The 12,727-nt window shown below is 46.1% G+C and overlaps 1 protein-coding gene and 1 long non-coding RNA gene across 9 annotated transcripts in view; one reads left to right on the top strand and one right to left on the bottom strand.

Moving 5' to 3' along the window:
• The window catches only part of TNIK (TRAF2 and NCK interacting kinase), a 162,825-nt gene that overhangs the window by 77,270 nt on the left and 72,828 nt on the right, over positions 1-12,727 (bottom strand). For all 8 annotated transcript variants that reach the window (XM_061374793.1, XM_061374786.1, XM_061374788.1 and 5 more), the window contains exon 3: positions 214-270. In XM_061374793.1, the coding sequence (XP_061230777.1) occupies positions 214-270 (57 nt within the window). The remainder of the gene's footprint in view (positions 1-213; positions 271-12,727) is intronic.
• On the top strand, positions 2,106-6,674 carry LOC133223777 (uncharacterized). The gene is made up of 2 exons (XR_009728679.1): positions 2,106-2,413; positions 5,196-6,674. It is a non-coding gene; the product is annotated as an uncharacterized LOC133223777 (long non-coding RNA).

Raw genomic sequence — 12,727 nt, 5'->3', positions numbered from 1 at the left:
CAGCATAAGATTACTTAATCTCCCAAACTCTTCCACATTTGTTTTTCTCTCACACATTTATTAAAACCAAAACCTCTTAACGGCACATTTCACACTAAGGCACAGGGGATCTGCATCCCAGGAACACAAGCCTTCCATCAACACTCACATTATCACAACCCCATCCCCTTTCCCCTCTTTTCTATAATTTAAGGATGTAAAAGGATACATTACCCCGGTGACGTCCATAACCTTAATAGCAGCAAGCTGGCCTGTTTTAACATGACGACCCTGCAAAAGAAAAAGGAGAAGTTTGGTTTTGCTTGTTGGCAATGTTTTATTCACAGTGAACAATATCTTTAAACAATCTCCTGGTCCTGGCAGCATCTGCAGTTTGGGGATTTTTTTTCTTTTTCAAGAGCATCTTCACAGCAGCTATGATGGGAAAGCGATTCCCTCCTGCCATTACAATTAATTAGTAAAGGGCCTTAAATGCTGTATTTTCCTGGCAAACAAGTGCTGGAAATATCCTTTAATGCTCAGCCATGCAAAACAATAAAGCCAAAAACCTCCAAAAAAGCAAAACCACAAACAAACAAAAACAGCTCTGGGGTTCTCCTGAGCACAGAGCACGACTCGGCTGAAAGTGGTCTGCTGGATCTGTGATGATGGAAATGTGCTGTCTGGGGTACCCACATGGCACTGGCTCCAGGCCGCTTATGTGTGAGCTCCAGCTCTCGCAGACCTTGGACCCACAGGGATCCTATCCTTCAGGGCACCATTATACACTTTTCTATCCACAAATTTAGTTATTGTGCAAAAGCCTTGGTTAGCAAGCTAGAGAGGTTTGTAAATCCAGATTTACTTCTTGGCTGCGGAAGTGACTCCATCTTCAGTGCTGGCACAAGCAGGGAGCATGCATCTAGAGGAGATGCTCAAGAGCCAGCATGGAAAGAGAAGCACATACGGCCTCCTCGGTTTTCGGCACCCAAAAAATGAGGAAGTCACTGCAATGAACTGCTTGTTGCATAGTGATCAACTATTATCAATCCTAATGGAAAAATGTCTGGAAGTGATGGGGAAAACTATGAAAGAGCCCAAACTGTTGATCGGGTGTTAAAACCAACAAAACTGCTACCAAGCAAGCCAATTCCCAGACTTTTCTCCTCTCCAAAGAAACAGATCACCCAACATCATATCAAAATTGCTCGTATCAAATCACTCCCCCCCTTCCTCCATTTGTGCAGGGCACGCGCTCTGCTTACAAAGGACAGACTCAGAGGAAAAGAAGCTGATTTCTCTAGGAAAACCAGTGAACACTGATTCCAGCAGGAGAAGTGGGAGGCAAAAGGAAGCATCCCTATTTCCCAGTCACTTCTTACTATGGGAGCCCCCCAAGGCCTTATCACATGAGATACAGCATGGAGGACACAGAGGAATGGCAGTTCCTGCCCTGCAGCATTGGTAATTAATGCACTAGGGACACAATGAGGAGCAGAGGCTGACCGGGGTCAAACTGCAGCATAGCAGAAAGCGGGAAAAATATGAGCTTTTCCCTAAATTGAAGGCTCCTCAACCCCTTCAACCACTGTGCTTGTCGATGAGCTGGGGTTTGTGCCTGGTTTCCTCCCCACAGGCTGCAGATGTCTTTCACATCATCTCACCTCCAGCAAGAACCCCGAACTACCAGATACAGGGACCTCTCCCTAGCCCCTTGTGTCTCCAGGCATGGAACTGAGGAGCAAACCTATGCTATGGTTGCAGGGTAAAGCAGCATCCTCCAAATTTATGGCTTTATCAGGAAGTCAATTTACCCACCAGGGCTCCTTGCCCATTTATTCACACAATTTATATGCTCAGAGCAACCACACATTCTAACAGCAGAAAAAGAGCTTTACTTTAAAAAGTGCTACATAAAAAATAACAAAAACAAAGTGCAGCCCTGCAGTGCTTGGCTGCAGCTGACATATCGCCTGGATGAGGCCATCAGGAACGAAGGGTGCACCTCTAGGCACCAGCTATCTACACTGCGTGATCTGCAAAAACAAATCCTCAGCTTCCTAAATTCATCCTTGTTTGCTTGGTCAGGAAGCACCCACATGTCCCAACTCTTTAAAGCCAAAGCCAACAGCACAACAGCAGGGGATATGCTCAGACAGAACCACAACACACAGCATCTTCCATGGAACGGAGGAGGAAAATGGAGAAGCAAGCTGGGGCATTTCAAGCCATGTATTTGGCTAGTTATATCTGCCTTCATCTGATATTCACCACTTCATTTTGTATTTCAAGGATATGCCTTAGCCTTGCTGCGGAGTGCTGCTGCCTACCTCCGGTACCGGACAAGGAGAAAAGAAGCTCTACATGCCCACAGCGTCCTTCTCCTAGTGATGTGCCACCACCTCATACACCTCCCAGATATCTACAGAGGAAGGTAAGACCTTCATATTGTGTAAGCAGTTACCAAAACAAAACAAACTGCTTTGATAGATATGTTAATGTAAGCCGTGAGGGACACTTAGTCATGCAAAAATCTGGTGAAGTTTAACCAATAAATATTTAGCCTAGGATCTTTTAACAAAGATCCACCCTTTGTACAGATTTTCACAGCAATGCATTGTTGAGCTTCATCCTGGCAGATTTCCACCTCTGTCCAGAGAAACCAGGAATCTCCTCACCAGTTAGCTGTCCTTTTTAATTCAATGTAACTTCGTGCTCAAAACCAGTATTTGCAGTGAAATCATCATACATAGTTGAGAAAAGCCAGCTGATTTTCACCCTACCATAGACATTCCTGGTTTTGCAGAAGAAATACTGAGAAGTGAAAGTGATAGATGCAATGCAGCAATAAACCCTTTCAACAGCATCAGCCTCCAACCACCTCCTGCATGCTGGCCATGCAGAAGCATGTGCCTGTGCCCAAAGGCTGGAAGCAAGACCAGAAGCATCTGTGTCCCTGCTGTCTTTCAAAGTATCCAGCTGGACTAGGCAGTGGAGCCGTTTCTGCCCAAGCCAACCAAAGCAAGCTGAAATTGCTAATTAATGAGTGGCAAGTGCTACACTGTCCAGTGTGAATATGGCACTGCTGTTAAGGAAGCTACAAATGTGGACTGGGGTATCGAGACCAAGAAAAGTACCATAAAGCCCCTGTTGCAATGCTTTTATTTCCTGCATGTCCTCCACCCATCAAAACTTGTTGGCTTTTCCCTTTAAACTGTCAGCAGAAGCCTCCACTAGAAAACCACACAATGAGTGAGCCCAGCTCCTGCACCTGGGTTGCCTCTTTTCCCACAGCGTAGATGTGGGTCAGAACTGCAGGTGCCTTCACTGGAGTCTGGAGCTTGGGAGCTTACCCTGGAGATGCTGGAGAGGATGCAGCTGCCCCTAGGCACAGCCTTCAGGAGGATGGGACCCTTCCAGCCTCAGGCAGTCACTTTTGAGCCTTCAGGCCACACAGCCACCATCATTTTCAGTGACAAGAGAGAAGGAAGACAGAGGGGAGCAGCAATCACCGCAGCCATCCTTGCTCCCTGCACCCTCCTCACCTCCTCCTGTCTTGCCCCATCTGCCTGCAGAAAATGAGCTGATCTGCTCTTCAGCAATCTGTAACATTTTGTCTTCTTGCCTTCTTTGTCTCCTGGCATTGTTGAATCCTTCCGTTTGTGGTGGTGCGTGAGCTGCTTCCAGCTGCTTGTATATGAGAGCGAGATATGCAAGAGGACTGGCATCCTCCCAAAGCCCAACCTGCCACAAAATGCCACCATCCCACCACCAGCCCCATCCTGCCTCAGGGCTCAAACTCCTGCATGGCTTCACCCTTGCTTTGGACATAAGCATGTTCTACCCACCTCTCTCTCCGCTCAACACAATGCAGCACTTTCACCACCCCATGTTGGCTGTTCATAGTAAGCACTGCAAGGTTTGAAGGGCCACTGCCAGCATCACCTGGAGTACAGCTCCTGGAGGTCTCAAATACACAAGCATTTTCCAATATCTCCCTGCTCCTTTCCCTAAAGCAGGTTCTGGCTACGTGAACTGCTTGATCTGCTTCATCTTCATAAATTGAGCACTGTTACAGACACCATGATGGCTGCAATGGTGTAAAACAAACAGGAGGAAAACAGGGCTACTAAATCATTTTTTCCCCTCTCGAGATTTGCTGTCAAGGTTCACTTGGGTATAAACCCACATTTCAGCCTCAAGATTATGCAAGCGTGAACTTCAAAGCTGCCACAGTTTTTAATTAAGCATCCATCTGAGCATAAATTCATGCTCCTAATTACTCTCAAACTGTTAACATCAGCTATCACTAACCTGATAATTTTAAGTATTAAGACTAATTTCTGCAAATGAAGCAGACACCACAAGTCTTTTTCTTCAAAAGTTGTGGTCCTCACGCTCCATAAAGTGTAATGGACCGGCACATAATGGGAAAATTGCTAAACACTTTTAAATATCAGCTGATACATTCAGGCATTTTATTTACTCAATAAATAAACTGTGGACTCAATATCAGCCTTTGTACACAAAACCTGCATATCCTGGCCCAAAATTCAAGCCCACATTTCAAAGAAAGAAAGGTGATTGATTGTTGCTTTTTAATAGTTTGCTTGTACAAGCATGCATTTCCCTTTAAGCAAACACTGCGATTTCTGTACCCAGAAATGTATCCCACCATATTGACCTTTGCTGTCTCCTCCTATTTCAACAAAATACATGACCCACCACTTGCTGCAAATGGTGGCTCATAACCAGAATTGTCACTCTTTTGAGAAAGGAAAGCTCCCGCTTCCTTCAGCTGGGCACAGCATCATCTCCTGAACCACCCAGCCTCCAAGCTCCCATACATACATAATGCCCATAGCAGGCATTTAGAGGAGTAATCCTGTAGCATGTCTGATACTTTAAAGCAAAACACTTGTGATCCAGCCATTTTGCAATGCCCTTAGTCATGTAACATGGTAAGTGTTAAAACAAGTGGAGTGCTCTTGCAAGGCACTGCAGAAATTTCAAGACCAACAGCCTTGCTGGGACCAGACCACAGTGCTGAGAAATTTCATTGCTGAGAAATATAACCAGAGGAACAGCCCGTTTCATACAGAAACCTCTGTACACTGAGACAAATAACAAAAAGTCTCATAGAAGTCTGAATATTACCACTTTGGGCAGGACAGAAGCCTGCCAACTGATTTTATTCCATTATATTTTTGTTGCAGTTAGAATATGAAGCTGATGCCAGCAACCCAACAACTGCCCTTTTCTACTGGCTAGCTCCTGATTCTAAACTGTGACATCAGACAGCACATCCTCAACACCATCAACACACATCATCTTCCTACAACAGGAACAGCATGGAACACTGGAGATTTTGCCAGGTGAGAAGTCACCAGATCATTTTTCTATGTTAATGTATCATTTTTTATAAGTGCTCACTATGACAAATTCTTTGCCAAGCCATACTTCTGCAGATGCACCATCAAGGTATTCACTCATTAGTCTCATCTCCTCCAGACTGTTTCTGCATCCAAGACCACCTGCAGCAGAGCTCCCCTGGAATAGGCCAGAACTTCATGCAGATCCCTGGTCCAGGTCCTGTCAATTCCTTGGTTTTCTGCTGCTCAAGGCAGGTCAGGGACTCAGTCCAAGATTTTTAGCATGAAGGCACTTTATCACTAATGCACTGAAAACTGCATCCAATTTCTCCTGGGAGAAGGAACTCTGCCTTCCAACAGAGGTTGTGCATCTAAACTGCCACCCTGCAGTAAATTAGACCATTTTATAGCACCTGGTGTGATTTGTTCTCAGCTTTTACTGAATATAGGCATGTTTCTGTATTTCATTTCCACTGAAAACAATCTTCAGGGTGCAAACATCTCCCTCAGCTAGTTTAAGGGACTAAAATACTTATTGATAGGGGAAAAAAAATGGCTTAAACTAGTGTGAAAATTCAGACATCTCCAAAAGAAGCTGTTTTAGAAATTACATACTCCAGCTTTGCATTTGTGGTTTACACACCTTTTCAAACATCTGAAAAGAATCCATGTCTCTGAGAAGGTAATTAAAACATCAGATACTGTAAATATCAGGTCAGCATAAGAAAAAGTGAGTCATATAACAGGACGGGAAAAACATTTAACAGAAAGTAAAATATCTGTTTGATTAAAACAGAGCAATCATGAGCCAAACCTTATTGTTCCTGCCTATGCTTAACCCCAGCCACTAGCAGGGGGATTTCAAACCAGTGGGGACTTGTGACAATCCTGCAGACTAGGGGTCAGGTCCTCATTCTGGACAGGGACTCGGCCCCATCTCACTGCCTTTCAGCCAAACATTGCAGTAAAACCCCTGCCCTTTGCAGTGCCAGCCTGTGTTACCCTTTTGAGAGAAATGGTGTGTCCATGACAGCAGTGTGTTTCCCTCTACAGCACACATCTGCACCTCTCCATCTTTTCTTGGGTTCACAAACAGCTATGTGCGAGTTTCAGAGCAACCCCACTCCTCCAAGACACTAAAGGGCATGACTGACTTGATGCAGTTCCCTTCTACTCGGAGCAAACTCCACCTGCTTACAGAGCTACCTAAAACACCCTCTGCCCTCACAGGCTTCACCACACTCTGCAAACAACATCCTCTCATACACACAACATGCCTGAAATGCCAATGCTTTGACATCAGAAATGGAAAAATCTATGAAACAGATAAAAAGGTGTATCTAATGCTCATCATCTCATTTGCTGGCCAGGTGATGCTTCCAGAGTTGCTCCTCTGTCCTTCTGAGCTTTCCTGCAGAAAGCTGGTTGCTTGCTCAAAGCAGTGTTCTTTATCTCTGGCCAACCTGCTGCCACTTTTTGGGCTGCTTATGGAGAGCAGATTACCGAGAGGGCAAGCACAAACTTCATTCATAGCTGATCCTCCTTTACATTTATCATCTTTTTTGGCATTTTAAATTGTAAAATCCTGGAAAACATTAAGAAAAACCTCTAAGAGAAACAAAAATAATGTGGATATTTTTTTTCTCCCAGATCTCCTCAGCTGGGCAGTTTTATTAATACTTCATTTTGGATTAACAAGCAGAGCTTCCCCTCAGAAAGGCGTAAATCCTCTCCCAGCACAGACGTCTCTAATTGCACAGGGACAAGCTAATGCTCTGTGTTGACTGAACAAAGCTGACCTTTGGACTGAAGTGTTTCTAATCCTCTGTATCAATCCAAGCTCTGATCAGGGCCATGCAGCTGGAAGAGCTGCAATTCCATTACTGCAGCTCCACAACAGGTCTGACGTTAAATAAAGAAGGCAGGATTATTAGATTAACAAACTAAATTGTTAATTAGCATATTATTCCTCTCCAGAAATAACATGCACTATAGCATATAGGTGAGCAAGACTATAACCTTATATTCCCTTATATATAAAAGGGACACACATCCACTACACCAATGCTTGCATTTATGCCATTCCCTATCCCTCCTGCAGTTCAAAGGAGGCTGAAGACACCAGCCCTCCTTCAGCTCGGGAAGAACTGAGAGGTTTCCTTCTTCCATGTAGCAAACCATCAGTGTAAGAAGTCCTAGAACAGCACCAGAAATCCCAAATCCTTCAAGAAGTTTCTGTATACAGATCCTCTAGATGTTCTTTGCACCCCTTGTAATTCCCATCCAGGGAAAATCACTGGTTAGAAAGCGCTTCCTCCTCTCTATGGCACTGCCACAATTTACCACCAAAGAACTGTTGTGGATCTGCTTCACACTCACACAAAGATTTGTGCACAGGTTTTGCCCAGAAGTGTTTGAAGCTGTGGGTTTTGAAGAGCTGCACTTAACAGTCACAGGAAACCTTGTGGCACACCAGATTTCAAGACGTTTCTGCATCCAGCAGGTCTTTCCCAGGACACAGGAACCAACATCACTCTCCTAAAAGGAGGTCAAAACTCAGCAAGAGAAGGTCTAGGCTGGAAGATGAGTGGACTGAGCATAACAACATGGAGCAGACAGAGACTGAGATCAAGAACGGACAGCAAATACACTAAAAGTGAGTTAAAAAAACCCGAGGCACCAAAGGAATAAGGAGAGATGTTCCTGACAAAGAGCAATGTATAAAAAAAGAGAAGGAACAGTGCCTTAGGAAAATACTCCTGGAGCTGGTCCCACACTGAAAGCAGCAGGATTCAAAAGAGGACCAGTGGGATGGAGAAGCAAAAGGGTGCTGCTGGTTACTGCTGGACTCCTTGGAAGCTTCCCAGGCCTTCTGCAAGCTTTGCTCTTTGCTCCAGCCCACACAGGTCCAACATGGCAGGTCTGCCAAGGGGAGCAGCCCATCACCTGCAGCCTGTCAGGGCAGGGAAGCCAGCGTCTGGTCCCCAAGGGTGCTCCTTCCCCTCCTGCACAGCCCATTTGCCCTCAGCCTCCCTGTCAGTGCACATTTTTGCAGCTAAAAGAAGGCAGTACAGTCTGTTCCCAATAACATTAGTTCATGACAGCCATGTTATTACCACCCTTTAACACCCCCACTGTGCTTCTGTTTCACACCACTGCCTATTCAACACTGCAGTATTCATAACTAAAATTACATCGCTGTTTCAGAGACCCACACGGCACCCTTTCACACAGGCCACGTCTCTGATAGCAGCACCAGGTTGCCCCTTCCAGTGAAAAGCAGAGCTGTGCAGGAACAGTGCTGCCCAGTCTTCTGAAGGACTTGGCTCTTGAGCATGGCTCAAGGACACAGACTCCTCTGATGGGCCAGGATATCCCACCATCTGACACCTTTCTCCAGACCCTTTCTGTTTGACATGTGGCACTTGACCACCACAAACCTGCTCAGGTCTGGACTGCAGCAGGTAGCTTTTGCATCTGCAAGCACCAGGCAGACCCTGACTTCCTTGTTTTTGCTGTATGTAATCCAGTTTGCCCTGCAGCCAACTATTTCTGCATGGTCCCAGGGCACCTTGGCTTTATCGTGGCCACAGCTACACTGGCTTCGATGTCCAAACCCAAACTCCAGGATGAGCCTACCAGCTTCAGGGCATCAGCTCTCACCATAGGTGAAACTCGCCCTGTGTGGAGTACAGGAACAGATGTCCCAGGGCAACAGGGAGCTCTCTAAACCCTTCCCTGTAATCCCTGGGACTGCTTATGACCTCAGACTGTATGCTTCAGGTTGAGAACAAGCCACTGTGTCCAGAGCCCAGGGGTACCAGCAAGTTCTCTACCTTGCATTGTGCTTTGGCAGGGCTGCTGCTGCTTCTGTATTTGTATTAAAAATGGCCCCTGCAAAACAGATTGCTCCTAACATGCTCCCTGCTGCAGAGCAGACAGAGCTTAATCCCTGTGAGTGCTGCTGCCTCCCATGGTAATTTATCCCAGAACACCAAAGAGATGTAGGTACTCCTCAGTTTCCACCCGCTTTTGGCACCCCATTTATCTGTGCCATGCATAAACCAGGTGCATTTCAACACGCGATGCTTCACCTGCTATTTAATCCATGCCCCAAATCAGCAACTGCCTTGCAAACTGCAGCCGAGTAATAAAAACGGCCCTTGCAGAAAAAACACTGCACATGCTGATGGAAATGTTTCTTGAAACACCTCTTCAGTGCCATCTGCTTGACTCCTGCTCTAGCTTCATAGTAGCAAGATCCAATTTTGGAGGTGGTATGTAAAGTGCAAGGTGGTTGTTCAACCAACAAACAGAGAGAACCATCTCTTGCGAATCTGAGTGCTCAGCATCCTCTCTGGTAGCTGGGATGGAGAGCACTGGTGGCAGGGGACAGCCATGGAGAGCCAGGTAACACAGAGTTGACTGAGGGTTTTGATTTGTTTTGGGGTTGTTTTGTCCCTGTATAGGTAAAACTGAGTATGGAGGTAAGTCCAAAACTGTTCTCTGTGATTTCTTGACCATGTACCATATAAACCAGGAAATTTAACTCTATGGCTGTTGATGGTTTTTCATGAAGGATTTCCACTGCATTCCATTGAATTACCAATGGCATAAAACAGCTGTGTCCATGTCCAGGTGAACTACCCAACCTGACTGAGCAGCCCAGTCTGCTTTCCCAGCCCAAGTTTTTCCCATTCTGTGTCTCTCCATGTAACTGCAGGCCGTATTTGTTTCATCTCAGCTCACAGCATGGTACAGCTGTGAATGCTGCTCCATATCCCCTCCATGGCCCTATGCTTCTCTGCAGACAGGATGACCCAGGATGAGCCGCTAGGGTCCAGCACTGGATCTCTCCAAATATGGTAACCAGACACTTCAGCAGTTGTTATCAGGCCAGTTAAATGGAGCTCTCACCTTTTTTCACCTCCACCTGCCCCATGTCTCTCGGCTTGCAGAAAAGAGCCTGAACACAAACCCACCAGGTTCCTGCACCAACCCTAATGCCTCAAATCCAAGAGGAATTCAGGCTGAACTTCTGAGGTCCAGTCCTATCGCTAGCAATGGCTGAATCTGCCAGGACATTTATCCAGTTACCTTGAACCTATTTCTAAGCAAGCCGTCCTTACAACTCTTCCACTGCCTCATTCTTTGATCCTCTCCAGTCCTGCTAACAATTGGAGCCGTACTTGATTCCTGACCATGTAGCAAGACTGTCTGGCATCTGAGCTAATTCATACATTCAGGCTTCACAGTCATCAATTACAAGCAAGACTCCACGTCCCTGTCTCAGAGTGGTAGAAATAACAAGAGCAAGCTGATAAAGGTACTTACATTCATGGGGCTTAGGATGTGACTTAGGTCTTTGCATTAAGACAATAAATTTAAAAACGGTGTAAGGAACCCCAGATCTAGTGCTATTGAGAACTGAGGTGCTCCCCTAAGCCCAATGACTTTGTAACTCAAAATACTGCAGATCCCACGTTGCACGTTTCTGTGTCAGCTCAAATATCAGTTTTAGACCTCACATACTTAAAGGTAGATGGTCATCACACTCTTTTATCCAGAGCTGACTCCAGGGCTTTTGTCTGCCCTGAGCAGCCTTGACAACTTACTGTCCATCCTATCCTACTCCAAGTCACTTACTGTCAGTAGTCAATAAACGTTTTGCAGTGCCTATATTCTACTGATTTAGAGGACCTAGCCATGCCTAGAGCAATACTATGTGATACACACACTAATTCATCTGTACGGGGCTACATCAAGATTTCACATCATCTGCTGCTTTAAACAAGTCAGGCACTAGATAGCAACGTTTTAGAAACACTGGAAAACGGAGCCCAAGAAGTGACACTTACACCCTTTACCCTGATGTTTGCTTTACATATGTCATATGTGCATTCACTACTGTCTGGCATAAACGTGGGATTTCTGACTCTGCTGCTGAACAACCCCACTGTAGCTCACCTTCTAAGTCAGCCTTGCAGGTTAGGATCAACAGAGCTGATCAGCAAATAAAACCACTTTGCTTTTATATCTTCTCAACTTCCAAGCCTCCTCTCTGAAGCAGGAACTTCCCACCCTTGTACTGCCTAAACAAAGCTTCTATTAAGAAGTAAGGCAGCCAGATCACTGCCTTTTCTGACAGACCTGCAAAGTGGACCCCACCACACACAAGGACAATGTTATGCTGCCCTTTATGGCAGAGTACCCTCCTCCTGGGACACCCAGTGCTCAGCGGTCCTTATTTACCTGCAAAATAAGAGAAACTGGGGTGCAAGGGCTGCTCTGGGAAATAGGGAGCCCTAAAAGACCCTACAAAACAAAAGACACCCCTGAGCCCTGCACATTCAGCCTCGCAGCAGGCAGCACAGCTGAGGGGGGGCTATGGACAGAGATTTGAAAGCAGGGAGGAGAGGAGGATTTGGGATTAGCAGGGGAAGGTTAAGCCAGTACCAGGGCCTGCACAGGAACAATGCAGCTCAGGAATGAGAAGGAAGAGGGCAGATAGGACCAAGTGTCCCTACTGCGTTTGGCACCTGGGGACACAAGGGACAAGCCCAGCACCATCACAGCACATCACTATTTGGTAATTAAGGGACTCCAGCCACTGGAGCCACTACCTGATGTGGTTATCAATGCAGGAGGGCTATCTAGCCATTAAGTCTCCTATTTACAGGGCAATAACATGTATAGACACAAATCAATGCTGTACAGTTTAAAGGAACCGTCTGAAGGCTATGGATTTTACTCACTGTTATTTACGAAGTGAAACAAAGCGACAAAAAAGCTCTCAAAGCAGCCCAAAAAGCTGCCTGCAGCAGGGTGCTTGCCTGAATGTGGGCAGCTCACGAGAGGCTGCCTGCAGCTTTGCAAGGAGAACACATATGGGCAGGGGGTGATGGCCTTTTATTCCACTGGATAAAGATCTTAGTGGAAATCTGAAAGGCTCGGCATGAGGCCTCATCCGGAGCTAATCCACACAGACTCTACCACGCTGCAGGCACATCAGGAAGTAACCCAGGCCAGGCACTGCATCAAATCACACCATGAACCTGCAATTTCAGCTGTACTTAAAGAAAATGGTAAGATACTGCTTTATAAGCATCCCTCTGAACCAGCTGCTTCCTGCTCCAACCTAAAGGCAGCTCAAGCCACCCACTCTCCCCATCCCCTACAGCCAGGACAACAGTGACCCCTCTGGGGCCACTGCAGGCTTTAAACCCTTTCCCAGCACGATCAAGGCTGGCTAAGCATTAAAAACCGCTGAGATGTTACAGGTGATGCATGGCATGGGCTGATTTCCTAGGAAGCAGGGCCAAGGCCAAGCTGAGCAGATGGGTGCTATTCCTGGATCTCCACTAACTGCACTTGGC

This window comes from Neopsephotus bourkii, unplaced genomic scaffold (assembly GCF_033783945.1).
Source record: "Neopsephotus bourkii isolate Nb327-2 ecotype Australia unplaced genomic scaffold, CSIRO-AGI_Nbou_v1 NB_1654, whole genome shotgun sequence".
In the NCBI taxonomy this organism is placed as follows: Eukaryota; Metazoa; Chordata; class Aves; order Psittaciformes; family Psittacidae; genus Neopsephotus; species Neopsephotus bourkii.
This window is presented reverse-complemented; position numbering and strand designations above follow the sequence as displayed.